This window comes from Balaenoptera musculus, chromosome 13, assembly GCF_009873245.2.
Source record: "Balaenoptera musculus isolate JJ_BM4_2016_0621 chromosome 13, mBalMus1.pri.v3, whole genome shotgun sequence".
In the NCBI taxonomy this organism is placed as follows: Eukaryota; Metazoa; Chordata; class Mammalia; order Artiodactyla; family Balaenopteridae; genus Balaenoptera; species Balaenoptera musculus.
The window spans coordinates 13,505,995-13,532,829 of NC_045797.1; the positions used below are offsets into that span (position 1 = coordinate 13,505,995).

The 26,835-nt window shown below is 47.7% G+C and overlaps 1 protein-coding gene across 3 annotated transcripts; it reads right to left on the minus strand.

Annotated features, from left to right (window-relative positions):
- Positions 1 to 8,577: 8,577 nt before the first annotated feature.
- Positions 8,578 to 24,176, minus strand: THNSL2 (threonine synthase like 2). 3 transcript variants are annotated; one of them, XM_036873957.1, is made up of 10 exons: positions 24,095 to 24,176; positions 23,536 to 23,741; positions 21,033 to 21,267; positions 19,522 to 19,716; positions 18,649 to 18,801; positions 15,187 to 15,417; positions 12,106 to 12,254; positions 11,874 to 11,999; positions 9,522 to 9,673; positions 8,578 to 9,017 (listed from the first exon to the last, which is right to left on the minus strand). In XM_036873957.1, exons 3-10 carry the CDS (start codon positions 21,253 to 21,255, stop codon positions 8,792 to 8,794), a joined length of 1,455 nt encoding a protein of 484 aa, XP_036729852.1. In that variant the 5' UTR covers positions 21,256 to 21,267; positions 23,536 to 23,741; positions 24,095 to 24,176; the 3' UTR covers positions 8,578 to 8,791. The 3 variants fall into 3 exon arrangements, with proteins under 3 accessions (XP_036729852.1, XP_036729850.1, XP_036729853.1); XM_036873955.1 differs by lacking the exon at positions 23,536 to 23,741 and having other exon boundaries at positions 24,095 to 24,172; XM_036873958.1 differs by lacking the exons at positions 9,522 to 9,673; positions 23,536 to 23,741 and having other exon boundaries at positions 24,095 to 24,153.
- Between the last annotated feature and the right edge of the window lie 2,659 nt (positions 24,177 to 26,835).

Below are 26,835 nucleotides of genomic sequence, written 5' to 3' on the forward strand. Positions count from 1 at the left end.
ACTTTTAAATATATGTAATATAGAAATATACACTCTTTAATAATAATTAAATAACATAATATAGTGTCAGATCTAATATTATTTTAAAGTAGTGATGAGTGTTAATGATATTTCAAGACACCTACAACTGCTACTATAACGCCACGTGAAAATGTCTGTGATTTTTATCTTCCACAAAGTCCCAGGTGCTATTAGTGTTAATTGGTTTGTTGCCAACATTTATATTTTAAAGAAGTACTAAATTTCGGGTACAGGCTAGGGAAAATAAAGATGCAGTTTTTTCCCATCTGGTTCTCAAACCCCCAGAATTCTATCCATGGACCCTTTGGGAGTTAATAGACCTCAAATTAAAAACCTGCTCCTGGAGTTGGGGAAGAGATAGTCTATTTTCCCCAAGCCGTAAAAGTAGTATCCAATAAGGCCTCAATATCTTAAAGACTTAATAAGTATATATGTTGTTCTCTCTATAAACTTTCATACATATATATATACACACACATACATATATACATGTATATATATCAGAAAATGAGAACATACAGAAAAGTGCAGACTGGGCTTTCTTTTCAGACCCTGGAGTGTGGAAGGGCTTTAGACAAGTTCTTCCTGTCTGTGGCAGTGGCTGTGTATATCTAATTTCTTTCCTGTTCCAAGCTTGGAAAGATGGCTGCTTGAAATGTACAGGAAATTACCCAGACTGCAATGGTTAATTCCTAAGAGAATCCCTAAAACTCCTTTCCTTGGGTCAAGCCTGTAATGGGAAGTATTACTGTGCAAAATGAGGGAGTCTCAGAGTCCTCAAGCTGCCCCATCTGATTAGCTGTGTGACCTTGGCTAAGTCAACTCTCCTCTCTGAGCCTGTTCATTCATCTGTAAAAAGCAAGGGTTGGGGGAGATGATGTTTGTCAAACAGGGCTCCAGACATGTATTCTTTTTTTAATTGACATATAGTTGATTTACCAATATTATATTAGTTTCAGGTACACAGCATAGTGATTCAGTATTTTTACAGATTATACTCCATTAAAAGTTATTATAAGATAATGACCATAATTCCCTGTGCTATACAATTTATCCTTATCATGCATCTATTTTATACATAGTAGTTTGTATCTCTTAATCCCATACCCCTAACTTCCTCCTCCCCCCTTCCCTCTCCCCTTTGGTAACCACAAGTTTGTTCTCTATGTCTGTGAGTCTGTTTCTGTTTTGCATATTCATTAGTTTGTATTAGTTTTTAGATTCCACATATAAGTAATGTCATACAGTAAGTACTCTTGCTGTTTAAGAATTCTTAATCAATGGTATATCTATGTGTGTGATTTCATTTGATAATTTTTTTAAGACATTTTCTGCATCATCTGCCAGCCACCTTAAAAGTAAGTCATCACATAATTTCAGTGTCTGCATTTGTACCTGTATTTACAATTGCAAGCAACAATACCATCTCAAGTGTCACAAGCCAGTAAGGAGAGGCAGACAGATGTGACAAATATATGATGAGCTGGTGCCATGTAAAGGTTATATGACATCACAACGTGCTGTGCTTGGGATGTTTCCCGGTGGTTAATGTATGAAAAGTGATGAAGGAGCGAAGTTATTCCACCACAAAAGTAAAGTAAATACGCTAAACAAGCAACAACAACGAAAATCCTGTCTGAGGAGTGCAGTGCCACTGTCACAGGGCACCAGAAATTTGAGTGCAGTGCACGACGGATTATACACATTAATGAGATTACTTTGAATTTTGCTGAATTTGTTTGTAGATTTGTTCTCGTTTAATTTGAATGTTTGTTTCTCCTTGTTTGGGAGATATCAATATAAGGGGTTCATAGGTAGTCTTATGTTTGTACATGTCAGAGTAGCATTATTACAAAGCAAAAACTGTTTAAGACAACACTGGAATTATATGTGATATATACTGTGTGAGTATATATATATACTTATACATATAGATGTGAGTATATATATATATATATATACCTTTTTCTTTTTTAAGCTTTAAAGGAGGGAGTTCCCAATATTAAATTTGAGAAACAATGAGCTCAGAAAAAAGAAAAATCTCTGGGGCCCACCCCCCTTCTGACCTTCAGGGGCTCTAATTCCTAGAGAACAAGGGCAGACCTGCATGCCTGTGGGGTGCGGTCGGTCACCTCTGGAGGGACAGGGACTTTGGGTGTGTTCTGCTGCCCTCTGCTGGCCATTCCGGGCTTGAACAAGAATTCGGAGGGTGCTTTTGTCCAGAGGTTGAGGGGGGCGGGGAGAGAGGGCAAGAATGCAGCTCGAAGGGACGTTCATTTGCAGGAGCGTTGCCCAGAGCTGCGCCCTGGCCCTGACCGTTCTGAACCCTCAAGACCTAAATGGCATCCGTTTTACAAACAAGCGCTGTCCCTGCTTGGGGATGAGGCCTGGATCAGGGATGATGGAAGCCAGTGATTCCAGCGACTTAGGAGACCAAGGGGAGGCTGGAGAGGTGACACTCAATAGGTCCCCCTAGCAGCCAAACCAAGGGGAGGCTCCAGGGGCTTCACCCTGGCCTGACCCATGCAGAGCCCTGCCTCAGTTCTTGGCTCTGCACCTGTTACAGGACCTCGGCCTTGGTGACTTAGGCCCGGCGCATTCATTCAGAGAAAAGAAGGACCCCTCCCCAAGGAGCAAGTGCACAGACACTTCTGCTGCAACAGGAGGTCCCTTGCCTTCTTTTTTTTTTTTTTTAAAGAAATTCACGTTCTTTTATTTATTTATTTATTTATTTATTTATGACTGTGTTGAGTCTTCATTTCTGTGCGAGGCCTTTCTCTAGTTGCGGCAAGTGGGGACCACTCTTCATCGCGGTGCGCGGGCCTCTCACCATCGCGGCCTCTCTTGTTGCGGAGCACAGGCTCCAGACGCACAGGCTCAGTAATTGTGGCTCACGGGCCCAGTTGCTCCGTGGCATGTGGGATCTTCCCAGACCAGGGCTCGAACCCGTGTCCCCTGCATTGGCAGGCAGATTCTCAACCACTACGCCACCAGGGAAGCCCCCCTTGCCTTCTTATAATAGATCTTTGTGATGGCTAAAGCATTGAGGAGGAGAAGGGAACAGTCCTGAATCGAGAAGCATCCCCTTGGTACCTAGCAGACCCTTGGAGACCCAGCCCAGCCTTCTTCACTCCAGCCCCACCCTCTCCTGCCCAGTCATCTTTCCTCCTCTGGGCCCTGCAGCGTCTCCTGCCTGTTCTGTTCCATCCACCATTCACTGAGGCTGTACTCAGTGAAGGCTAGGTGTGGACGCCAGGTCCTGGCTTATGGGGTATTTGACAGCAGCCTTTAAGGACTGTTTAAGTAGCGGGGAAGCAGGCTCTAAACCAATCACTACAACGCTGAGGGTCAGTGCGGGAGGGGGAGGGGGAAGAGGAGGCCGCAGGGGGACTGCCTGGGCTCCTGCCCTGGAGAACCAGTAACCAGTCCCTCACAGCCTTGGGACAGCCCCCTGGGTGCTGCCATAAACTTTTATCCTTTTGCCTAAGTCAACCCCAGCCCCATCTTTCCTACTTTTTCTCTCTCCCCAGCACTTGGTAGGAAGTCAGCACAGTGGCCCTCAGCATTTGCCCAGCTGGCATCTGGGAGATGCCCAGGTTGTGGAATGGATAAACTGATGGGTTGGGCCTGAAAGGGAGTTCTGGGGAGATGCTTTTTTGGACAAAGGCAGTGAGCGGGACAGAGAAGTTGGCCCTCTCCTCTTTCCAGGAGGCTAATAGCCCAGCCTTTCCTGTGGTGCTCACCCTTTATTTATTTGGGGACACAGAAAACCCAACAAAGCCTCCCCGACTGCATCCCTAAGAGGAACCCAGCATCCCCGAGAGGAACCCAGCTCCAAGCGGGAGCCTGAGCCAGAGGAGAGCTCCCTGCAAAGGCACTGGCTCTGTGCCCCTCTCCCCAGATGGCCCTTCTCCTAGTGATGGGCCCTCTTCTCTTCTCCTCCACCCTCAGACACGACCCTCTCCCCATCTAGCTCGCAGACTCTGATTGAAGAAAACTTGGAAGCCATCGGGCCCAAAGCTCCTCTCCTAGTCTAGCTCTGAGGTTAACTCAGCCTCCCATCCTTCCTCCAGGACTCACTGGCTGGGTGGCCTTAGACAAATTACTTAACCTCTCTGAGCTTCATTTCCTCATCTCTAGAATGGAGCCCCTAATGGTACTTTCTCATACAGTCCTTGTGAGGACTGAAGGAGCCAGTGTCTGGAACGTGCTTTACGAAGGGCTCAGCCCATCATGAGTGCTCAGGAAAGGGAATCATCCCACCATCCTCATCACTGCAAATTAATGAGGCTTGTTAACTGCCCCGCAGAGCCCCTACTGACTAATCCATGACATTCAACCCCCAAATGACCCCCACAGAGCTTGTCGCTGGGTGCACTGAGCAGGCCAGGGCAACCAACCCTGCACCCAGAGCTGTCCTAGCACCGCAGGGCCGCGAAGGAACTTTATCCTTCAGGGAGAGGCAAGATAAGACGAATTCAGGAAGCAATTAGTAAAAAACACAAGATAGCTTAAAAGTACTAGACTGTTCACTGCAGACTAAATTATGCTAATAAGAAGCACTTATATGGCATTTTAGCATTTACCGAGGAATTGGAAATACATGCTCTCAATCCTCAAAATAAACTAGCGAGGTAAGTGTTATAATTAGCAGATGAGGAAACTGAGGCTCACAGAGATGAAATGGCTTGTGTGTGGTCACATCGCCAGTTAGCGGACGACTCAGAAGGACAACTTCAACCTGATTCTAATTTCAATTGGTACCAGGATCCTTGCTTTTTCCATTGAGGGGGATGAGTGTGTATGTAGGTACGTATACGTATGTGTGTGTCTGTCTGTCTGTCTGTGTTTGTGTGCCTGTGTATATGTTCCCAGGGGTAGATGTTTCTTCAGACTTCATCTCACTCCTGTCCTCTCCTCCATTCAGCCCTAAGATTCCCTGTGGCCAGAATATCTTGTAGTTCATGTTTCATGTCTGTTTGTGCCGTGTCCAATGGCTTTATTCTGGGTCTTCTCTCACAGGTTCAGTGGCCTCTCAGAGTTGGATATCACTCTGAAGCATCCAGAAGGTGAAGAGTTTTGTGACCCCCTGTAACCCCCAGCACTGCCCTGAGACCCTCAGAAATGCGGCAGCAAAGAATAAGGAACCACTGGCTCTGGCCGCATGCAGCAGGTCCTGGGTGCCAGGACCCGTGCAGAGACCTGGGAAGCAGGTCTGCAGCAGCCCCTGGTGGGCCTCCTGGAGCAGCGTGGCCACGCTCCCAAGTCCACCCATGAAAGGGAGGGTGGAGGAGGACCCCGCGGAAGGGCCACGGACAGGGGCAGGAAGGAGAGCGGCGGACCACAGCAGAATGGACCAGCTCCATACAACATGATAAGATGAAAATACACATCAAACTTCAAGCCACATGCCTGGGTTCAAGTCCCAGCCCCTCTTCTCCCTCGTGGTACCACCCTGACAGGTTGCCTCATCTCTAAAACATAGATGGTAGTAACACCTATTTCACGGCTTGCTGTCAGGATTAAATTAGTTGATTCTGGTGAAGTATTACCTGGTGTAGAGCAGGTCCTATGAGGGCCGCATTATGACTTCCGTGGGCTCCAGGCATTTTTGCTTTCAAGGGGTTCTTCTACAAAAAATATTTAAAGATCTTTTTTACAACTCTGTTGGCATAAAGATGAATATAATGCAAGCCGGATTGTATTCATTTTTTCTTTTAATAGAAATAAAAATATTTTCATGGGCCTCTAAATAGCTCATGACCCCGAAGTATCAGGCTGGTCTTGCCTAATGGATAAATGGGTCCTGGGGGCTCCACCAGGTACGCTCTTGTGGATATTAAAGTGTCTCGGAAGCTGTCAGGTGCTGATGGCTGTAAGGGTCATGGTCATTCCCTTAGGAGTGCTCGCCCATCCTCCTGTGCATCCAGCATTCCTGCCCTCTCTCTACGTGCTGAATGCCATGCTTCAATGTCAAGTTTTCCAGTAAGAGGATGCCCTCCGGCCTCTCCTTTCAGCCCCTAGGCACCTAGTAGATGCGGGGCTAGTGGTTCTGTTGTGGAGGTAGCAGGCAGAGATCAAGCTGGGTGACCCAGAAGCTCCTTTAGACTTCGGGGGCCGGGAAAGGCAGCTTTGGAGGCCAGATGCCCACTGGTTCCTTTCACAGCGGCCCTCAGAGTGGTAGTAACAGCGCCCTCTAGTGGCCAAAAATACCTCCATGCTGTGCCTGCCTCACCTGCCTTCCAGAGGGGCCCCCAGAGACCAGAGCCTCAGGCTTGTGTTGACGTCCACATGTTTGTGTTTGCCTAACCCCCTCCCTCAATCTACGTGAGATTTGAACCCAGTAATATAACTAAATCCACAACTATCTGCCGTGTGTTCATGTGTACCCAAAGCCTAGATCACTGCTGTCCGTAGAAATACAATGTGAGACAAAGGCGAACCACATATATAACTTTAAATGTTCCTGGAAAAGGAAAAGGAAAAAGATGGAATTAATTTTGATAACATGTTTTATTTAACTCAATACATCAAAATATCATCCTTTCAACAGGTCATCCGTATAAAATTATTAATGAGATATTTTAGATTTTTTTCATTGGAAGTCTTTGAAATCCAATATGTAGTTTACATTTGTGACACATGTCAATCAGAACATTGAATTTTCATTGGAAATACTTATCTGTATTTTATGTACTTCATAAATTTCACAGCTGAAAAAGTAGATTCACATACCTGCATATTTCCAATCATACCTAAAAGCTTTCCAATGACTGAATCAAGTAATAGTTTTGAAATTTAAATGTAAGTTAAACTTAAATAAAATTTCAAATTCAGTTCCTTAGTCAGACTATTCACATTGCAAGGGCTCAACAGTCACATATGGTTAGTGGCTCCTGAACTGGACAATGCAGGCTAGATCATGAAAATAGTAGCAGGAAGAAAGCATGCCCTTGTGAAAACAAAGCCTATCTCCCTGTGGAAGAAAATTATTTATAAACTTAAAGTCTCTGGCCAAGGTTTCCCGAATGAGAGGGCAGAAACTTACTTGGGGTATTTGTAAGGACTGAAGATGGCGCACCCACGCCCATAGATTTGTCTCTGAAGGTCTAGGGTAGGGGCCAGGAGAGTGTATTTTGGATAAACCGAAGGACCACACTTTGAGAGTTATCACACAGTATCTGGCAGATGTGCAATCACAGGGGAGCTATGCCCCTGGTTCCTGCTGGTTCTGGAATGTACCAGGCACTGTGTTCAACCAGGACTGCCAAAGATAGGCCCACAGGCAATCCATCGGAGAATGGGGAGAAAAGATAAATATAGGTGTTGTTATTATTCCTTCATGTCTATTTTAGCACACGGTTTGTGTAGTTTACACATAATTTAGTACACGTATGCTGGGAGAACATATTAAAAGTTTTTTAATCAATAGGGGCAAATCCAAAAAGTTTTAGCCCTTGCGTTAAACAATTGTTCCTATCTTCAAGGAGCTTAGAGACAGAGAGATAATGTCTCAAGCGGATAACCATAAAACAGGGCAGAAGGGAATACACACCTTAAGAAAGCTACAGTTGGAGTTCTGCCAGAGTTCGGAAACAGGAGTCCTTATTTCCAGCTGGGCTGATAAGTAAAAAGACACAGTAAACAAGTACCAGGAACCAAGACAAATAGCCTGTGAGATGGGACTTGTGGGTTCATCAAAGAAGGACAGTCTCCCAGAGGCAAGTGCAGGGTCAAAGGCATGGAGAGGGGAGAGCGTGAGTCGTGTCTTCAGTGGAAAGAACAATTTGACTTCTCTGGAGCAGCGTGATTATGGAGGTACCTATGGAAATGTAGGCATTTGGACTTTATTTAGTGTTTAAAGAGGGATCATTGCTTCTCGCTGCTACGACCATGACTTGGTTTAATAAGGATGGTGAACCTGGTACATGAGCAACAGGGCAACTTGACCTAGTTTGAGGCCCCTGCTTTCCTACATGGCCTGGATCTGGTGATCCTGAACCCCAACTCCTGTGCCACCTGCCCCGCTGCCAACCTGGGGCAGCAGATGGATGCGGGACACCATGGCACCACCATCACCACCTGACAGGCACCGGGCTCTGCCCACAGGGCACGCAGAGTCACCATCACCCTGAACCTGCATTTTTATTCCAGGGATTCCCAACGTTTGACAGGGTGGAAGCCCTGTGGCCAAGACCTCTGGATCTGACCTGGGGACCAGATAAACGAAGGCTCAGAGCCAGACCTGTGGTAATGGAGGGAGCAGGCCCCACCTGCACAGGTTTTAGGATCTGGGGGTCCAAAATCTTGGAGCCAATGTTGCCCCTGAGCCCCAGACTTTTCATTTGCAGGCCCTGAGAGTTTCACAGGAAGCAGTGATGTTCCTGCATTTTCTGGCCCTGGGGGTGCACCCCCAGCAATCATCCCCGACTCCCTCCCCGCCCCCCCGGTGACCAGGCCCAGCATGGCCAGCCAGCCACGGTGAGAGCACCGAGCAGCCAGGGAACAGCACAGCCCGCTGGCTCCAGACCCTGAGAAACTCCTGCACCTGCATGGAGAGAACGTGCACAAGGCAGCTCAGAGGAGACACCTCCCAGGGTCCGAAGCATGGAGAGAAGGTGCACAAGGCATCTGCATGGAGAGAAGGTGCACAAGGCAGCTCAGAGGGGACACCTCCCAGGGTCCGAAGCATGGAGAGAAGGTGCGCAAGGCAGCTCAGAGGGGACACCTCCCAGGGTCCGAAGCCTAAAGGAAGCCAGCTCCAGCCTGGCTACGCCGGCGCTTTCCGGAAGCGCCCCTGCTGCTGCCGGCTCAGGTCCTCAATCAGGCCCCGAAGCATCCGCGTCCAGTCGTCACCCTTCCGCATCGGGGTACAGCGCGCCTCCTTGTGCTCCAGGGCGAGGATCTCCGCGGGAGTCTCCGGGGTCAGCCCGGCAGCCAGCACGGCCTCCGGGAACTTGGCTGCAGAGGCGGGAGCCAGACAAGAGCGGGGAGGGCTGTGGAGGCAGGGCAGGTGGGAACAGGGGGCGGAAGACAGAAGACAGAGGGACAGGTGCAGCACGAAGGCCCGGAGGGAGAAGAAGGAACAGGGGAAGGTTAGAGGTAGGGTGGAGAGAAAGAGAGAGAGAAAAAGACATGTTTGGTCCCTTGAACTTATCTCTGCAATGACTCTGCAAGCAAATTGCTCCTCCTTGTTGGAGGCCCAGCTCCCTCTTCCAGGATCACCGTCTCAGGACACAGTTCCACGCAGCACCCATCGTGCTCATAAAAGCCATTTGTGGGACTTCCCTGGCGGTCCAGTGGTTAAGACTCTGCGCTTCCACTGCAGGGGGGCCTGGGTTCCACCCCTGGTCAGGGAACTAAGATCCCGCATGCAGCAAGGGGCAGCCAAAAAAAAAAAAAGGCCATTTGTTCCCATTCCTCTGTCCCCTGCTTGGGGAAGAGGAGGACCCCTGAAAGCCAAGGGGTTCCCCCGACACACAGGCGCCCACCACCTGTACCTGGGCTGCCGCCTGTCTGCCTGCTGGTAATGGTAGCTCACGGCCACGGCCGAGTGAGGGCACAGCAAGTACTGGTTCTCTTCCCAGCAGCGGCCCATGGTCTGGATGATGGCCTCGTCTGACACTGACTGAGACGTTACTGCCTCTGAAAGCTGACAGGTTTCAGGGCCAGAGGGGTGGGAATCAGGGCTGAGGGGAAGTGGGGAAAAGGGGAGAAAATTCCCACCACGTAACATAGCCAGATACACACCAGAAACTCGAATGAAACGTTCAGATTGAATGGCTGAGATTCAGCTCAGAGAAAAATCTGGTTTCCCACGTTTCCCAGTTTTAAATGGATTCCCTCAAGTTAGGGGAAGGATACCTTTGAGTTTCAGGTCAACACATTTAGTTAGAATTTGGCTCATGAATCAGCAAATTAGTGTATAGTCTTGTTCAACAATGGGACAGAACACAGGGTAAGGGCACGCAAGCATTCCTGCTGCTTTGTTGTTGGCACGCCCCCTTCCTGTGGATGTGAGAATAGCTTCCCGTCAGTTCCCACCCAGCTCTTGTGGCACCTCCTTTAGGAAAACTCCCCACTACCTTCAGACAGAGGAAGACTCCCTTCTCAGTGCTCCCTTGGTGTAGATGGTTTATTTGATCATTCTCTGAAAATGCACTGCATGCTTACAATGTGCCAAAAACCCTGCATATACTCAACTGCGACCAATAGAGACCACAGGGTATTATAAATTGTTTAGATACCTTCCTGACCCATTAGGGTTCACAGAAGACAATGCATGTGTTTTATTTATCTTTGTATCTCCAGCACCAAGCATGGCTCCTGACTCATGGTCAATATGCAATATGAATGAGTGAATGAATGAATGAATGAATGCTGTTCCAGCAGTTGGAGTATCTTCTACGTGTACAGTGGGGGAGAGAATGAAGAATTGGGGGATATGGTGTCTGTCTTCATGGAGCACCTCATCTACATGAGGAGAAGGATTGTGGATGTCAATACAAACCATTACATAAGTTGAACTTCAGTTGTGTTACGGTCTGAATGTTTGTGTCCCTCCCAAATTTATATGTTGAAGCCCTAATCCCAATATGATGGTATTTGGAGGTGGGGCCTTTGGGAGGTAATTAGGTCATGAGGGTGGAGCCCTCATGAATGGGATTAGTGTCTTTATAAGAAAAGGCCAGTGGGCTAGCTAAATCTCCTTCCACGTATGAGAAGGCAACCAACTACAACCCAGAAGAGGGCCCTCACCAGAACTCAACCATGGCACCCTGACCTCAGTCCTCCGGTCTCCAGAACTGTGAGAAGTACATTTGTGTTGTTTCTAAGCCACCAGTCTGTGGTACTTTGTTATAGCAGTCCAAACTAATTAAGACAGGTTTCATCAAAAGAAGCATAGATTCCAGAAGACAGAAATTCCACTCCAGTCTGTGTGGGTGTATCTAGTTCTGGAGACAACCCTTTAAGATGCACATTGACCACTCAAAATTACGTCATGTAAGGGACAGCTAAAGGAACCAGGAAGGCTTAGCAGGTAAACGAAGATTCTCTACAAGTATGGGAATCAGATGGCTCACCAGTGCACAAGCTAAGAAGTAACAGGTTCTAGCTTGACATAAAGAACTTCATAATGATTAGAGCTGATGTGAGGTAGTGAGGTCCTAGGCACTGGAGATATACACAGTCTGGATGACGATTTGGTGGGAATGCGGCAGAGAAAATTAAAAGCAAATTCAACATATGAAATTCTTTTTTTATATTAAATAAGTTTTCATCACCAGGTTACCTTAAAATAAAAGCAATCCCTCCCTAGACTCCTACCCATCTGTGGAGATAAAATTTCTCCTTCCTTTTTAAAAAAAAAAAAAGCTAATAGAACAATAGTCTCTGCTCATACTGGATGGGAAAAGTGGCTTCCAGTTATTATTGGAAATCAACAATAATAAATAAAAACAACAGCTAATATATTAAGCCCTATATTGCCAGGCAGTATACAAAGGGCTTCATGGGTATTATTTGACTTAAAATTCAACAATGCTATGAGGCAGGCATTCTCTTTATCCCCATTTTATAGATGAGGAAATTGAAGCACGGAATTTAAGAAACTGGTCCAAGGTCTCACAGCTGGCTTGGAGTTAAGCCCCACCTGACTCTAAACCAATAACCTCTACTGCCTCTCCTCATTCAACAAAGAAATCCACATGAAGTGACTGTAGAAGTGCCAGGCTCATAGTAGGGACTCAAGAAACAAGCATCCCCTTTCCGTGAACAGATTTTCAAACCCCAAGTCTTGGTCTTGTGGCTGCACCCTTTCCTTTCTCCATGGTGTGTGGGTGGTAACTGACCTTGCTGTGCAATTCCTTGGGTAGACTCACACTTCCGGTCCTTTCAAACTGCTCCATGAGGGCTCTTGTCACCTGGCTGTCAGAGCCAGATAGCAGCCAGAAGATCCTCTCCATGTTGTACGGCACCTGGGCAGAAAGGCAGGGTCCCGAGGGTCACGCTGACCTCAGCCCTTGTCCACCTCCACCCGACCAACACCTGGGCCAGACCTGCATGTCGCCTCACAGGCCCCACCTGAATGTCCATAGCTGATGCCAAGGTTGGTTTGACGGCCTCAGACAGAGAGAAGTCTCCCCGCTGGACGGTCCTGTGGATGATGTCATTGTAGTTCACTGCCACAACCAGGTGGATGGGCAGGCCCATCTTCTGAGCGATGAACCCAGCTTAAGAGAGGAGAACAATGGTTTCTTAGACACAACACCAAAAGCACAAACAACAACAAAAAAAGTAGATAAATTGGACTTCATCAAAATTAAGAAGATTTTGTGCTTTTTGAAGCTTTTGTGCTTCAAAGGAGACTATCAAGAAAATGAAAAGACAACCCACAGAATAGGAAAAACTATTTGCAAATCATATGTCTGATATAGGACTTGAAGCCAGAATATATAAAGATTTCTTACAACTCAACAATAAAAATACAAATAACCCAATTAAAAAATAGGCAAAAGACTTGAGTACATATTTCTCCAAAGAAGATATACAAATAGCCAATGAACACATGAAAAGATACTCAACATCATTAGTCATCAGGAAAACACAAACCAAAATCACAATGACATACCACTTCATACCCACTAGGATGGCTAGAATCAAAATGATAGATAATAACAAGTCTTGGTCAGGGTGTGGAGAAACTGGAACCCCCCCATACACTGTTGGTTGGAATGTAAAATGGTACAGCCACTTCAGAAAACAGTCCAGCAGTTTCTCAAAAAGTTAAGCACAGAGTTCCAGTATGACCCAGAAATCCACTCCTAGTTTATATATACTCAAGATAACTGAGAGCAGGTCCGCACAAAAAACCTACGCACGAATGTTCATAGCAGCATTATTCATAACAACTAAAAAACTGAAACAATCCAAATGTGCATTAACTGATAAATGGATAAACAAAATGTGGTATATCTATACAATAGAATAGTATTCAGCCATAAAGAGGAATAAAGTACTGATATATGCTACAACACAGATGAGCCTTGAAAACATTACACTAAGTGAAAGAAGGCCGCATATTGGATGATTCTATTTATATAAAATGTCCAGAATAGGAAAATCTATAGAGACGAAATAGATTAGTGGCTGCCTAAAGCTGGGAGGGATGAGGGGAAATGGGGAATGACTGCTAAAGGAACAGGACTTCCTTTTAGGGTGATGAAAATGTTCTAAAACTGATTATGGTGATGGCTGCACAAATCTGTGTACACTAAAAACTATTAAGTTGTATACTTTAAGTGGGTGAAGTGTATGATATGGGAATCATAGAGCAATGAAGCTGTTACGAAAAAAAGAAGGAAGGAGTAGGAGGAGAAGTTTACTGCGCCCTGACACTGTTCCCGTGCCAAACCCTGCCCCCAAGCAGGTACTGACACGTACTTCCCACCATTTGCGGAAGAGAAAATGGAGATTCTGAGAAGCTGAAATGACCCATCCAAAGCCTGCTAAGTGGCAGACTAAGGACTTGAACTAGGTCTGTCTAAGTCTAGAGCACATGCTGAGTCCCGTGACTCAGTCTCCTAGAACCAGCGCCCTCAGACTGCATCCCCTGCAAAGGGACTGAGGGGGGACAGAGTAGCAGCCTCAGTCTACCCTAATAGCAGTGTCTGTTTGCATGGAACAAACAAGGAATTCCTCACCCTGAAAGATGGAAAGCCCAGAAAGGCAACGTAGTTTTTGGGAAGGTTCCTACTGCCATGAATGGTTTATCTCTGATGAGTAGGTAAAAGGAGTTAAGGATAACCGCACCACCCAATATCACTCTTAATTTTGCAAAGCACATTCACAGTCTTATTTCACGTGGTCCTCAGTAAGCATCATGATATCCTTGTATGACAGAGGAGCAACGGAGGCTGAAGAGGTCCAGGGGCTTAAGGTCAAGCAGCTAGTTCCTGATGGAGCAGGGCTAGATCGGAGTTCCCTCTGCAAACATTGCTTTTGTGCCAGGCACTGTGGCAGACACTGGGACATGTGCAGGTGGCATCACTCCCTGGAGGGTGATGGAAATGGGCAGTGTGGTGGGCTTCACCCCATGGATGGGGAAGAAGGCTGAGCCATCCTTGTCTAACAGCCAGCTTGCCATTCTTTCCATCCCTGTGTTAGCTGAAGTCAGGAAAACTCCTGACCGCTAAGATACTTTCATGGTCTCACCTCCAGCCGTCCTGGACGCCCATCAGAAGCGATGCCACTAACAGAACCATCAGAAAAAAAGTCATGCCAATCAGGAGGCAGCCTTGCATGCTTGTGAGGTTGCAGGCTCTGGAGCCAGCCTGCCTGGGCTGCCATCCTGGCGCTGGGACTGACTGCTGTGTAACCAGGGGCAGGCTGACCGACTTCTCTGTGCCTCAGCTTCCTCGTTATAAAATGGAAATAACAGTATCGTCCCCCTCACAGGCGCGTGTGAGGATTTAAGGAGTTAATACGAGAGAAGCATTTAGAGCAGTGCCCGATGCATAGTCAGTGCTTGATAAATGTTAAGTATTATTATAGGAAATGATTTTAATGCCGCGTAGCTCTATAGCTCTTGACCCTCACAAAGTTCACATACACGCATAAAGAATCTTATTTGCGCCTCGTGGTCATCCTGAGAGATATGATAAGTGTTCCAATCTCCCTTTGATAGCTGAGTTGCTGAGTCTAAGGGACAAGACGTTTAGCTGGTAAAGGACAGAACTGGGCCCAGAAGCCTAAGTCCAGGACTCTTTCCACATCACACGGTCTCCAGGGAAAACACGCTGTGCCAGGCGAGCCCTTATCTTCAGAGCGGGCAGCTGGCAGGAGCTGGGAGGAAAGTCCGCGTTCCTGGCAGAGGGCACTGCCAGCCGGGCCAGCGGCTGAACCTTGACCCAGTCTCCCCACACTCTGCTGAGCAAACACATCAGATCAGGCAGCCGGAGCACCTCGGGCTTAACCCATCATTCTTCCCCTGCGGCAAGAGGCCAGGATGTCCCCCCAGGGAGTTGGGGGAAGTTTTCTGGAAGCTTCTTGTGTGTAGTTTCCCATCACTTAGGACCCAACCTTTCTCCTCATGGTTACACCAAAGTGCAGCTGGGAGGACGGGGACCACAGGCGTTTTTCTGGAAAGCCCAGGGGTCTCCTTACCTGCGAGGTTACCGGCAGCCCCCGATGGTACAACCACCTCCACGGGGGGCAGTGGGTGCAAGTCTAAGGCTGGTGCACACCGGAAATAAGCGAAGAAGTGGTGGGCCATTTGCACGAGGACGCGGGACCAGTTGATTGAATTCAGACTCATCAGGTTGTGCTCCTTGACAAAGGCCACATCGGCAAACACGGCCTTGATGGGCTCGTCCAGCTCATCGCTGTTCCCCTCCACTGTCAGAGGAGAGAGGAGAGGGAGTTATCGGGAGCACGAAGAACCCCCAGGGGGCCAGCATGTGCCCATAAGGTCAGCACGTGCTCCTAGGCTGAGCCCATCCTGCTGGGACCTTCCCTCAAACCATGTCTCATATCCTTGTGGTCACATTTCCAATGTTTCTACCATTATCTAAAACTAGATATAAAATGTCAGCTTTCTGGGATATTGGGGGAAGAATTCCTCTCTGTATTCCATGCCCACTCCCCCAGTCTCTGGGAACAAGGAGGGATGGTTTATCATGTTGTGAGATGGTGAGAGGCTGAGCTTTACTTCACCGTCCTCCATCAGGGTCTGGAGGGAAAGAGTCGCTCTTCCCACGTGGGTTCCTACTCCAAGTTGTACTCGTCAACCCAGCCCAACCAGCAATCGAGCCAATATTGTTCTCTTATCTGAAACCTGGGTCTGTTTCTCCACTGGGTCCAAACTGGCAGGACAGCAGGGGAAGATAATCAGGGGAAATGCCAGAGTAGGCACTGAGGTTATTTATTTATTTATTTATGGCTGAGTTGGGTCTTTGTTGCTGTGCACGGGCTTTCTCTAGTTGCGGCGAGTAGGGGGCTACTCTTCGTTGCGGCGTGCAGGCTTCTCATTATGGCGGCTTCTCTTGCTGTGGAGCACGGGCTCTAGGTGCTCGGGCTTCAGTAGTTGTGGCATGTGGGCTCAGCAGTTGTGGCTTGCGGGCTCTAGAGCGCAGGCTCAGTGGTTGTGGTGCACGGGCTTAGTTGCTCTACAGCATGTGGGATCTTCCGGGACCAGGGCTCGAACCCGTGTTCCCTGCACTGGCAGGCGGATTCTTAACCACTGCGCCACCAGGGAAGCCCGGCACTGAGGTTACTATTCATTCCACCCTTCATCGTGTAGCAGTAATGAGGCTGCAGGACTGACTCCGGATCCATGTACAAGGGGGATATTTGCTGGGGTGCTAGGAAAAGATTCACTGTTTTTAAGAGAGAGCCACAGGAAGAGAGACTTGGTTACCTTCAGTAACCATCATATGCCAAAAGAGGAATGAGGCTGAAGGGAAGATGGAGCAGAGAACCTGGCTCCCTGAGGGCAGTGAACCAGCCAATCAGGAGCCTATCCCGCCTCTAGACTTCCAGGTACATGAGCTGAAAAATATCCCTGTTCAAGCCAGTCTGAGTTAGATTTTCTGTTACTTCCAACCAAAAACATCCCAAATAATATATAACTGGCACTTGCTGATTATCCTGTGCTTAAGAAGAACCAAGTATACAATGTATATGGAAATTCATGACTTTAGAAAATATCAGTGTCCAACACACAACAATCCAGGTGGCCCATCTCTACTCCCTGAGCTCAACAGCCAAACGGAAAACACCCACCGTTAGCTCCCGAACTAACACACGTCCTCCTGGAAACCAAATCAGAAGATTCCAGAAAGGAAAGGAAGAATTTGAACAGTCTTGTTTTAGAAACAAAAACTAATTCCTTTAAAGGTTCCTGCCTTATTTTCTTGAAGCTCAGAACGTGTATGAAACAGAAATGCCCTTTGGCTCAGGCAATAGCACATTTATGACATACTGCATTCATCACCATCCACATGTCTGCCACTATTTTTCTTTTCTTTCTTTCTTCTTTTTAAAATTTTTTGGCCATGCCACAGAGCATGCAGGATCTTAGTTCCCCAACAAGGGTCGAACCCATGCCACCTGTGCTGGAAGCGTGCAGTCTTAACCACTGGACCACCAGGGAAGTCCCCGCCACTATTTTTCAAAGGTGCACCATTCTCCACCCCATGGTCAGGAATGGTGCTTCTATACATGCCCTTAGGTCAAAGCCTTCCAATATCTGTGTACAAGGAGAGAAGGGCGTAGGTGCAGAATAGAGGTACAAAAAGCTATTCTCTGCTTTGATTCTAGGCAAAGACAGTCCTAGATTCATAAATAGCAATTTTGGTGCTTAGGGTGTAACAGGGACACTCAGGAACCTGAATATTGTACATTAAAGTCTTGCCATGACTGCAGGAAAATGCAGCCAGATATGGGTAATTCATTACCAAGGCTAATGTGTAAGATTTTTGCCAACACCCACCTTAGCTAAACCATAAACTTTTCAGTGGAATGCGTATGTGCTTGCTAAAGAAAAGAGTAGAAGGGGCTTTTTGTTTGCTCTTGAACAAATGGACAAAGAATATTCATGTTACTCCCATAGGTAAGGTTCGTTTTCACTGTTCTTTTGGTCCTTGACAAAATTGGTGTCATATAAAAACATCATCTATGGGATTATAACAGGAGGCCAGGCCAGTTATAGAAGGAAGGTTTTCTGTCACCACATCTGCTGTCCTGCCAGGTGAGTGACCAAACCAAGCCAGGCCACCTGGACAGCTTGCCCAAGGCCACAGTGCACAAAACCTCAGCAAGACCCCTATTGCTCATATTCCAACCCCTTCCTGGGAGCTACCTGGGGTGTAGTAGGGTGTCAGAGGTAGAAATAAAAAATAAAAAGTATGGCTCCACTCAAACTCATCCCGCCTTCCTACACTCTTGAGCTCCGTAATGATTAAATGCACTCAGAATAGATGGCCAGACATTAAGGAGATGGCTTTTTGCCTTTCTGCAAACACAAAACGCTACGATTCATGATGTGGCTCAGGAAGAGGGGTCACTAGCGATGGGTCCCACTGAGTAGCTTCTTATTTTAAATACTTAGACCTGCTAACCAAGTGCATAGCTTAGTTGATTCAACACTGCAAGGGAGGGCATGAGCTGCCAACATGCAACGGCACATTCTCTTAAAATTATTATTAAACGTGTTTTTGCCATCTGAACTTCAGGGCCCTGGGACAGAACCCAAGTCACTTGGCTCAGGCTATGACTCTGGGTAGCTGCCTGTAGATATGGCACCAGCAGGGTGACCGTGCAGGGAAGTGGCATTCTTTGGGGTATGGTTTTAAACCTGCGCTTCCTCGGTTGTACTGTCAGTATTGGTTTATGCACCTGTCATCTCCAGTACTTTCTGAGACTGTGTAGCCACGAGCCTGCTCAGAGCTAAGCCAAGGCATACACCAACCTCTAAACATGACTGATGAAGGAAGGGAAGGAGAGAGAAAGGGGAGGAGGAAGGATGGTCAGCTAGTCAATTGCCTAGTTATGTTCCAGCCCATCTCCCAAAACAGACCACTCGAGGCAAAGCCATGCTGTCCCCGGAGCCTCTGTCCCAACACTCACCTCCAAACACGTGGACATTCTCTCTCAGCACTGTCGTCATCTGGAGCTCCTGAATCTTTGTGCAGCGACCTTTGGGCAGCAGAACAATGAGGTCCACGTTCTCTGCCCCCTGAACACTCTCGATAGCAGCACTGCCTGTGTCCCCAGAAGTTCCTGGATGGGAAGAAGGAGGAACCCTCCTCTTTAGGACGAGGGAGATGGAAAAGGAAAGAAATGGCCCCTAAAGCACTGTCGCCAAGTGAGGCAATATCCTGGAGGGTAGGAACCCAGTACTTAATCTGGGGTCCTTGAACCTCCAAGGGATCCACGGATAGAAATCAGGGCATCTGTGAGCTTGGCGCCATATCTTCTGTGTGTTTTATGTATTTAAAATATTATTCTAAGAAGGTTCCACAGCCTCCACCAGACTGTCAAAAGGGTCTGTGGCACAAGAAAAGTTTAAGAACCGTGCTCTATAAATTAGGAGGTTGGGATGATCATGTACACATTATTATACATAAAATAGATAACCAACAAGGACCTACTGTAGAGCACAGGGAACTGTACTCCGTATTTTGTAATAACCTATAAGGGAAAAGAATCTGAAAAAGAATAGATAGATAGATAGATAGATAGATAGATAGATAGATAGATAGATAGATAGATAGATAATGTATAACTGAATCACTGTGCTGTACACACACACACACACACACACACACACGGTACTGTAAATCAACCGTACTTCAATTTACAAAAAAAAAGAAAAAGAACCCTGCTCTAGAAGAACCGGTAACACAGTCCCCGAGAGACATCAGTGGAGGGCATCCTGTGGGTGGACACTGGCAAGCTGGGGCACTGCAGGGCTCCAGGGCGCACGTCCACGATGCACACCTACAACCACGGTGATGTGCTTCTTCCTCTTCTCCAGGAAGTACTGCAGGAACCGTGCAGCGCAGCACAGGGACAGGTCCTTAAACGCATAGGTGACCCCATGCCACAGCTCCAGCACGTTCAGCCCATTCCTCAACCTGGATAGATGGACCACCTCTTTGTGTCGGAATCTGCTGAAGGCTCGGTCGATCAGATCTGCGAGGGGAGAGAGGGGAGGTTGGACGGTGATTAAAGGCTATTCTCTTGTCCCTCAAGTTCACTCTCAGTCTCTTTACACTTTTACATTTGAAGTTTCTATCTCTTGCTACCAGATAAAAAGACCAGAAGTTTTTATCATAAAGGATACTGTGTATGAATATAATTGTTTAATCCTAGGAAAAATGTCTGAAAATGCATGAACTAAACTGTTCATGGATTCCTCATAGTGATGGCCCCAGAGACCAGAACTGGTGCTGTAAGACTTTCATTTTTTACTTTATAAATTTCTTCATTATTTGGATTTCTTGTGTGCATGTATGCCAATGAGATTCAATTAAACAGCTGTGTAAGAAACAAATCAAATGTCTCATCTCTTCTAATTTTCCTTCCTAAAGATAGATTTATTTGTTTGCTTTTGCATTACTTAATCTCACACCTGTGATACCAGAACCTTGAGATGGTTTACTTAGAATCCTACCTAAGGCTAAGGTCATCTAGAGTAGTGTTTCTCAAACTTTAATTAGCAAACCAATCACCTGGGATCTTAAAATGCAGGTTTTGGATCGGTAGGTCCGAGAAGTCTGAGAATTCTAATATGTACCCAGGCAACACCATCAGTGCTGGTCATCGAACTACATTTTGAGTCCTCTTCTTCTCAGGCCCAAACTCTCACCATTACATGTGGTCCACAGACCAGCAGCACTAGTACCATCTGGACATTTGATAGGAATGTAGAATTCTCAGGCCCACCCTAGACCTACTGAATCAGAATCTGCATTTTAAAGATATTCCCCCAGAGAATCTGTAGGCACATAACAGTCTGAAATGAGCTGGTCCAGAACACTCTCAAAGTCCCTTCTGGAATTACCATTAAAGGAGATAAAACAGCAATCTGAGGGTCTGGGTGTTTTATACGCAGGAAGGAAATACCCTACATTCAAGCATCTCAGGGTAATAGCGAAATACCTTGAAAGGGTTTTTAAAAAATAAGCCAAAAAAAAAAAATTCTCATGGGACTGAGTGAACTGATGAGGATGATTATAATTTTTGTGACTTTCTGTTTGAATTAAAAAAAAAAAAAGAAATTCTCCGCAGATCACTTTGGCATTCATCTCACTGGAGGTGGGAGCTGGAATGAATTAACCCTTTGGGGATATTTCCAATTCTGGGATTCCAGAGTCTGGAAAAAGCTCCAAAGTTTCAGAAATGTGGCTAGGGACCTCTTAGGGGTTAAATGATGGATTTGCAACTCCATGGTGGGCTGGGCTGGCAGAAGGGTGAGATGGGAGAGTAGAAAGGCAGGGTCTGCTCACCATTTAAGTCATCTCTTGGAATGAGCTCGGGCCCAATGAAGAGGCTACACAGCTCCTTCACCAGGCTGGGGTAGGAGACCACACTCCACTGACGCAGGGTCTCTCTGTCCAGCTGAGGGAGCTCCTCGGGCATGTAGAGGCCCCCATCTGGAGCATAGCCAGAGAAAAGGGCCCCTTCAAAGTCAACCCGTGGGGCCATCCCCCGAGTACTGACGTACCACATGATCCTGGAGGCCTGCAGAGGGAACAGTCCCAGAGACACTTGATCTCCAAGCTCAGTACCCCATGGGACGATGCTGAAGTACACCCAGCCCCTTCGGCTGGCCCCTGGGCCATCATCCAGACTGGGAGGCTGGAGCTCTGTGAAATCTCAGGCCAGCTTCACCTGAGACTGCGCAAATCCTGACCTCTCCAATCAAGATGAGGTGATTCTACTGACCTACTACCACGGGAGAGGGGGTGCTGGAGCATGCTGGGAAAGGAGAACACCTGGTCCTCACTGATGAGGAAGAAGTCCTTGGGGTGGGGAAAAGCAATAACAATAATAAGGCAATTTTGATACCCCTCTTGATAAGGAGAGGATGACACACTTGATTATATGCCCTTTTGAGAGCTGTATCTACTTCTGCTAAAAAAATAATCACCTTCAATGGATTTTTAGTAATGCTGCCTATAACCTAATGGTTCTCCACTCTGGTAGTTTGTTGCAGGGCACCCCAGGCCTAACTCTGGTCACACTTCACATCAGTTAGGTTCCCAGGAGCCAAGCACCATGTCAAGGAGCTGGGCTTGAGCTCTGAACACCTTTCTCTGGATCATGGCTGTGAATTCTGATTATAAATCCCCACAATACCTCTGGGGATGAATTTGACTAGACATAACTCTCAGTACCAGCTTGGACTTATTTCTGTGCCACGGCCAGAGGGGAACCCCTGCCCTCTGGGGACAAAGCCACCTGAAGCCTTCCACCTATTGAGGAAGGGAATGAGCTAGCAGTGACCTGGAGGAATTCTGGTTCCCTAGACTGTGACTCTGACACATCTGAGCCCAGAGCAAGTCCTACATTGGCTGCCCTGTGCCACTCCCAAGCCTACAAACACGAATGCATCCAACTTTGAGAGGCAGAGACAAGTTGAATTGTCCAAATCATGAATCTTTTGAAAGTGAAAGTGGACATTATTAATAATTATGCTGGGGGCTTCCCTGGTGACGCAGTGGTTGAGAGTCTGCCTGCCAATGCAGGGGACGCGGGTTCGAGCCCTGGTCTGGGAAGATCCCACATGCCGCGGAGCAACTGGGCCCGTGAGCCACAACTGCTGAGCCTGCGCGTCTGGAGCCTGTGCTCCGCAACAAGAGAGGCCGCGATAGTGAGAGGCCCACGCACCGCGATGAGGAGTGGCCCCCGCTTGCCGCAACTGGAGAAAGCCCTCGCGCAGAAACGAAGACCCAACACAGCCATAAATAAATAAATAAATAAATAAAAATTTAAAAAAAAAAAATAATTATGCTGGGACAATGGGGTAAGCCAGAACCGTCTCAGGCAAACTGGGACATATCACCTTGTATAGGGGTGCCCGGCACAGAAATGAAATCAGGCAACTCCAAAAGCCAACTGCAGGGAGTAAGCAAAGAAGGCCCAGTGTCTCACAAACCAGAACAGGGTGGGAGGGCACAGGGCTAGCAGTGCCTTCAATCAAAAGAGTAATTTCTGTAACTCTGTGGCAAGGGTAAAAGCCAATGCATACTACCCAAGACCCTGGAGTAACGGGAGGGCGATCGTGCCTGGCCACTTCCCAGGGTCAGATCAAAGGAAAGAAGACAACTGGGCTGCCAAAGAAGCTGCGGCAAGCATGAGGGCAGTCAGAGCTACAGAGAAGCGCGAAAGAAAATATCTGCGGAATGCACTTTCCTGGGGCGCCAGTCTCTGTTCCCGGCTCCACCTGGCCCAGGAACAAAGGAGAGGGCCTGAGGCCGGGCTCTGCACATGTCAGTGCGAAGAAGTGAACTGATAAGCGCACGGGAAGGGCCGCCGCCGCTGTTCTAGCCAAAGACCCCAAGGGGCAGCCTTCTGAGGCCAACACGGCAAAGCTACATGCGCTATACACCACTGGGTTCAGTGTAAGGTAAACTGGATAGAGAAGCCCAGAAGTAGAAGCCGCTGCCACAGGACGTGGAGAAGCTGATGGAAAAAAAATCAGGCACTCTGGTTGGACTGCTGTATGGGGGCTCCAAGCATCCGACGGGGACTGAACTAAGTGACCTCTGACACATGATTTTATAATTTGCCCCTGTGACTCAGCTGGGCCCTATTCCAGAGTGGAGACAGGTCAGAAAAACTGACCAATAATCTGGATGAAAAGCAAGGGAAACAAGAGAGCGCCGCAAGACAAGGAAACGTTTCAAGAAGGGCTCCTCCGGGAGGCGAAGAGATTTCTGAACAGGGGTGAGGCCATGGGGAAGACTTAAACCCCTGCGGCCGAACCCTTGGCAGCCGATCGCTGACCTCAGACTGCGGCCCCTGGGGTGGAGGCCCCGGCAGGCCCACGGCAGGCGCCGGCCTCTCCAAGGTCACTGGGCACCAGTCCTCCAGCTGGCCTGGTCTTGGGCCAAGACGGTTTTAATAAGGTCTTCGGGATAAGGCTCCACTCCCAGCCTCTGAAAACCCCGCAGACTTCTCAGTGTCGGGACTTTCCAAGAATTGCAGAAATCCTGCCAAAGGGGCAAAGCATCGTGAACCCTCAACCCTCCCAGGTTCCTGCAAGTCGCAGCGCCCGAACTAGAGGTTGAAGAAAGGGGTTAGGGAGGCCGATCCAGCCACGCTGAAATCCGGGTTGAGCGAAAGTTCCAGAGCTCAAAAGTCTCGCTACCGATTACCCCGGAGAGGGCACCGCGATCGCCGGAAGAGGACCCGGAGAGGGGACCCGGGGCCGGCGCGCGCATGCTGGAGGCTCGGCCGCTGGGGCGCCCGATCGCGTGGGGGCGGAATCCCAATTCCCGCCCCGGAATCGGCTGGTTGGGCGGGAGGGTGGGAGGGCTGCGGGGCCCGGGCCGGGCGCGTTTACCTGGTGCCAGGCTCTGGGAGTGGCGGGGCGCGGCCCGGGAGGCGGATTGGGCGCGGCGGGAGTGCCCGGTTCTGGACGTGCGCGCGGGACGCGGGGGCAGCGGCCAGGCTTCCGGTCGGAGGATGAGCCGGGCCGCCCGGCAGCGAGGCTAAGGGCGGAAGAAAGCGGCGCGGGAAGAGGTGGCGGAGGGAGCTGCACGGAATGATAACGAGAGGGAAACCATTTATTCCTCACTTAGTATGCTTTTCTGACACTTTGCTAAGCGCTTTATTCACAGTCTCTTAAGTCTTCCTTGCAGCCCCGGAAGCACCACATCGTCGCACGTTTCTGGGTAGAAAACTGAGCGCAAGATGGAAAGAAGAAAGGCCCTTATCGTCTCTGGGCTTCATGCTTCCCACCTACAAAAACTGGAAGGCTGACAAACTGTTTCTCAAACTAGGGCTAGTGAGTCAGGAATTCAGAATCCACAGGGATACATGACATCGTATTGTAGGAAAACACTTTTTATTAAGCACAGATATATTCTAGGGTAAGATGCCTCCCCAATTTATTTTAAAGAAAAAAAGCAAGACGTGAAAAAATGTCTTCCAGATATAGCCAAATGCCCTTGGATTCACGTCCCTGCTCCTGGGACCCGACCCACTTAGATGGCAAAATTTGTGGAACTGGATGTGACAGATGCCGGATAAGGTTTAGACTTGCCTCTAGGCTGGGCTTGGTCACTGTAGGTGGTCCCACTGGACCTCATGGGGATGGAGGGAATGGCTGCCCTCTGGTGTTGCCGTTACGTCTGCTATCTTCCTTCTATTTATGACATTCTCCTAAACCTGTGGTCTCTGCTTACTCAAGTTACCTGCCCTCCAAACTTTGACCCACACATGGTGTCCACATCCATATAAGTCTACGCACCTGCCGTTGGCTGACTCCAGTCTGAGTGGGTCTCAAATTCCTGAAAGAGGAAGTCTGACTCGTCACTGCTCAGCTTATAGATTGTTGTCATGGAATTCACACAACGGCCAGAGGGGCCATTCCCAGAGAGGAATCTAGGTCAGGCAGGGACCTGCAAAGAGTTTCCATCCCCTGCATCAAGTGTACTTAATAACTCAAAGGCTAGAGAAACTGAGACCCATGGCAAAAATGCCATAAGATGCCGCAGAGTTTGTTACAATGCTCACAACCAACCAAGCATCTTCTATTGCTGGACGCTTCTTATATGTATGGTTCTTTTTTTTTTTTTGGCCACGCCAGGGTATGTGGGATCTTAGTTCCCCGACCAGGGGTCAAACCCACCTCCCCAGCACTGGAAGGGCGGAGTCTTAACCACTGGACCACCAGGGAAGTCCCTGTATGGTTCTTATATGTATTAGTTATGCACCCTTTTCTATCGTACTAAATAACTTCCTCCATTTCTGAATTTATTTGGAATAGCAGTAATTGTGCCTAATTAATAAGAATCAGAGATGCCTTTTAATGTTCTGATAACTGGTTTTACTCAATAACTTTTGAGAAACTTGTAGAATGCATTTGAGAAGGGTACAAACAGTTCTGCAGTTAATGTTACTTCGTGTTGCTCTTTTTTTATTTTCTTCATAGCATTTATTGCTCTCAGACTCATGTGCTTGTTGGCTGTTTTTCTCTCCTCTCTATTCTAATGGAAGCTCTATGAGAGCGTGGACCTTAGTTGTTGTATCCACCACTCTCTCCCCTAGAACAGTTCCTGGCCACACTCAGTACATGCTTACTGAATGAATGAATAAAATGCATAGACAACAAAATTGACTTGTTTAAAATATCAGCCATCTGGATGTCACTGGTAACTCATTTAGCAAAGGCCAGCCTACAGAGGTTGATTGGATACTAGTGTGAAATTCCATCACACTAATGGTGGCCGTGTTAAACATCCCTGGAAAACAATGGTCAGCAAGAAAGTTTCAAGCTTCAGCATGAAAACGCACTTTTGCAGTTGCATACATTGAGAATTAGACAATCCGCATAGACTGAAGTGATCTTAAATGCAGAAAGGGAATCTGCAGGCTGTGTAACTTTCTTTTTCCTCTGGGTGAGCCAAGCAACCATTTTCCATGGCCCAAACCCGAATGTAGACCCTATACTAAGAACCTTTTGATGGTGTTAGGTCAGTGCTTCTCACTCTCCAAGGTGTATAAACATGATTTAGGCCTATGCTTCTCAAACTTTAATATACCAAAGCTTCACCTGAGGATTTTGTTAAATGTGGATTTTAATTCAGTAGATCCGGGGTGGAGCCTGAGATTCTGCATTTTTAACAAGTTTTCAGGTGAGACCAATATTGCTGGTCTGAGAACCCCACTTTGAGTAGCAAGTACCTAAGAAGTTTGTTTTAAATGCAGATTCCTGGGTGCCATCTCTAAGATTCTGATTAAGAAAGTCAGTGGCAGGGACCCAGGAATCTTTATTTTTAACAAGTGCCCCAGGTGACTCTGATTCAAGTGATCTGTTGGCATATTTAGAGAAATTTTGCATTTGACCGTTGTAATAAAAAAACACCTCAAGAAGAACAAGGAGGGCTTTCCTGGTGGCTCAGTGGTTAAGAATCCACCTGCCAGTGCAGGGGACACGGGTTCGATCCCTTGTCCGGGAAGATCCCACATGCCGCTGCGCAACTAAGCCCGTGCGCCACAACTACTGAGCCTGCGCTCTAGAGCCTGCGAGCCACAACTACTGAGCCCAAGTGCTGCAGCTACTGAAGCCTGCGTGCCTAG